General features: G+C 48.6%; 1 protein-coding gene across 1 annotated transcript; it reads right to left on the minus strand.

Moving 5' to 3' along the window:
- Nucleotides 1–649: 649 nt before the first annotated feature.
- LOC118683073 (uncharacterized) lies at nucleotides 650–1,234 on the minus strand. Its single transcript, XM_036374046.2, has one exon. It carries the CDS (start codon nucleotides 1,232–1,234, stop codon nucleotides 650–652), a length of 585 nt encoding a protein of 194 aa, XP_036229939.2.
- Nucleotides 1,235–1,813: the final 579 nt, after the last annotated feature.

Genomic DNA, 1,813 nt, shown 5'->3' on the forward strand with positions numbered 1-1,813 from the left:
ATGGGTTAGAGGGAATGTTGTGGAAATATTTACAATGAGGTAAGAATTTCTAATGTTATGAAATATCGGTTGCACATAACATCATACGTGCAATTCAGAATTTTTGCCGCCACTGTTTTCTAGTAAGAATTAATGTATTTGTTCCAACCCTTTGGAAGTATTACACTCACCATTCACTCTTCAATATCGTTTCGCATTAATTGAATAAACTTGAATATTTGAATATATTTAACACCCACTTAATACAACGTCACTTGCGACGCAGCGCAAAAAATGTAAAGAAAATAGAAAAAAAGGATTGATTGTCCGGCTCAGGCCAGATACTTCAACGGGAATCAGAACGATGACGAGATGTCCGCTTCGAATTTTGATACGCAAAAGAGCCCAGCCGCTACCCGTGTTTTGGTTTTGTTGATGGTTCGTGGGGTGATCGCCGGTGTGTTGGATATCCTGGGTGGTAGTGTCGTTGTGTGAGGTGTATGTTGCGTGAGGTGAGGTGATGAATGTTGCGAGAGGTGATGTGGTGAATGTTGCTGATGTGTGATGTAGATTGTATTAGTTGATGTGTAGATTGTGTTAGGTGTGTTGGCGTGTATGTTTTCGGGACGACGTAGGCTCATTTAGTCATCCTGGCCCCCCTAGGCGAATATTAGCCTAGCAGACGCTGAAGTTGTTGCAGCGTGTATACGACGCTGCTCAGCCCAGTGGCACGGCGGGGTGGTGGCCGAAGCTGGCTACGGCGCGTAATTGCTTCGTTGCGTGGGCGCCAGGAACGCGGCTCCGGAGGGGGGGCCAATCGGCGAGGTCGTGCTGATGCGTGTCTGGGGAGTCGCCTGATTACGCCGCGGCGGTGAGATTCAGTTAGTCGACCACTGTCGCGCCTCGCGGTGCGGTGAAGGAGTGTGTGATGTTGCTCACCGTACATCTGACAATGGCCCCTTGACTCACATGCGGTTGTTGCATGGGTGTGCGCCAGACAATTCAGGCAGTGGCCATGTGCCTGGGCGATTTGCTGTCGTTGGACTGGTGGCATACCTTTAAATATGCCGCAATGTTGCAAGCGGTGTGGGCGACGACATAGCGGGCATCGGAGGCGATGCTGCTCCGCAGACAGCGAGGATGACGGGGTTAGTGGCCGCGTGCCACTACGTGGAGCGATTGGAGGGGCTGTGGTAGCCGTAGTTCGAGGGGCAGGATTTGCCCCAGGGCGTGGCACATTAACGGTCGAACGCATTGCAGGCGTTGGTGTTTGTGCATTTCAGTCCATAATGATCTACTTATATGGGAAAAAGTTATTTAGATTATAAGTTTGTCGCATGATTGAGTTGGAAATTTGGGCCACGTTAAGTGGCATAAATGGGTCGTTTGGTCGATCGACCTTTTACCGGATGTAGGTTTTTTTTGATTTATTAATTTTAGCGATTTTTGGTTCTTATCGGGTTATTATTTACGTTTGTTCGGTATTATCGGCTGTGGGTAAAAAGCATAGCTTTACGAGCGGTCTAGTTAGTGTTCCGGTTTGCGTACGGAGATCGACTACTCGGATGTGACCGTCGGAACCATGGTGAAGGTTTTCTATGCGGCCAAGCCGCCATTCAGTAGGGGGGAGACAATCATCGTGTATTAGCACGCAATCTCCAAGCTTCGGCGCCTTTTCTGGAGCTTTCCAGCGGTACCTCTTGTGGAGGTCCTTTAGATAATCTTCTTTCCATCGGCGACTAAAATTGTGATGGATAATTTTGATTCTTTCCCATCGGTTTAATAAGGATAGCGACTCCACGTCTGGCTCAGGTATGGCCAGAATGGGTGCTCC

This window comes from Bactrocera oleae, chromosome 2, assembly GCF_042242935.1.
Source record: "Bactrocera oleae isolate idBacOlea1 chromosome 2, idBacOlea1, whole genome shotgun sequence".
Classification (NCBI taxonomy): domain Eukaryota; kingdom Metazoa; phylum Arthropoda; class Insecta; order Diptera; family Tephritidae; genus Bactrocera; species Bactrocera oleae.

Bases quoted from the DNA above. Each gene is read 5' to 3' on its own strand.
- LOC118683073 (XM_036374046.2), bottom strand. From the start codon at position 1,234: ATGCGTTCGACCGTTAATGTGCCACGCCCTGGGGCAAATCCTGCCCCT.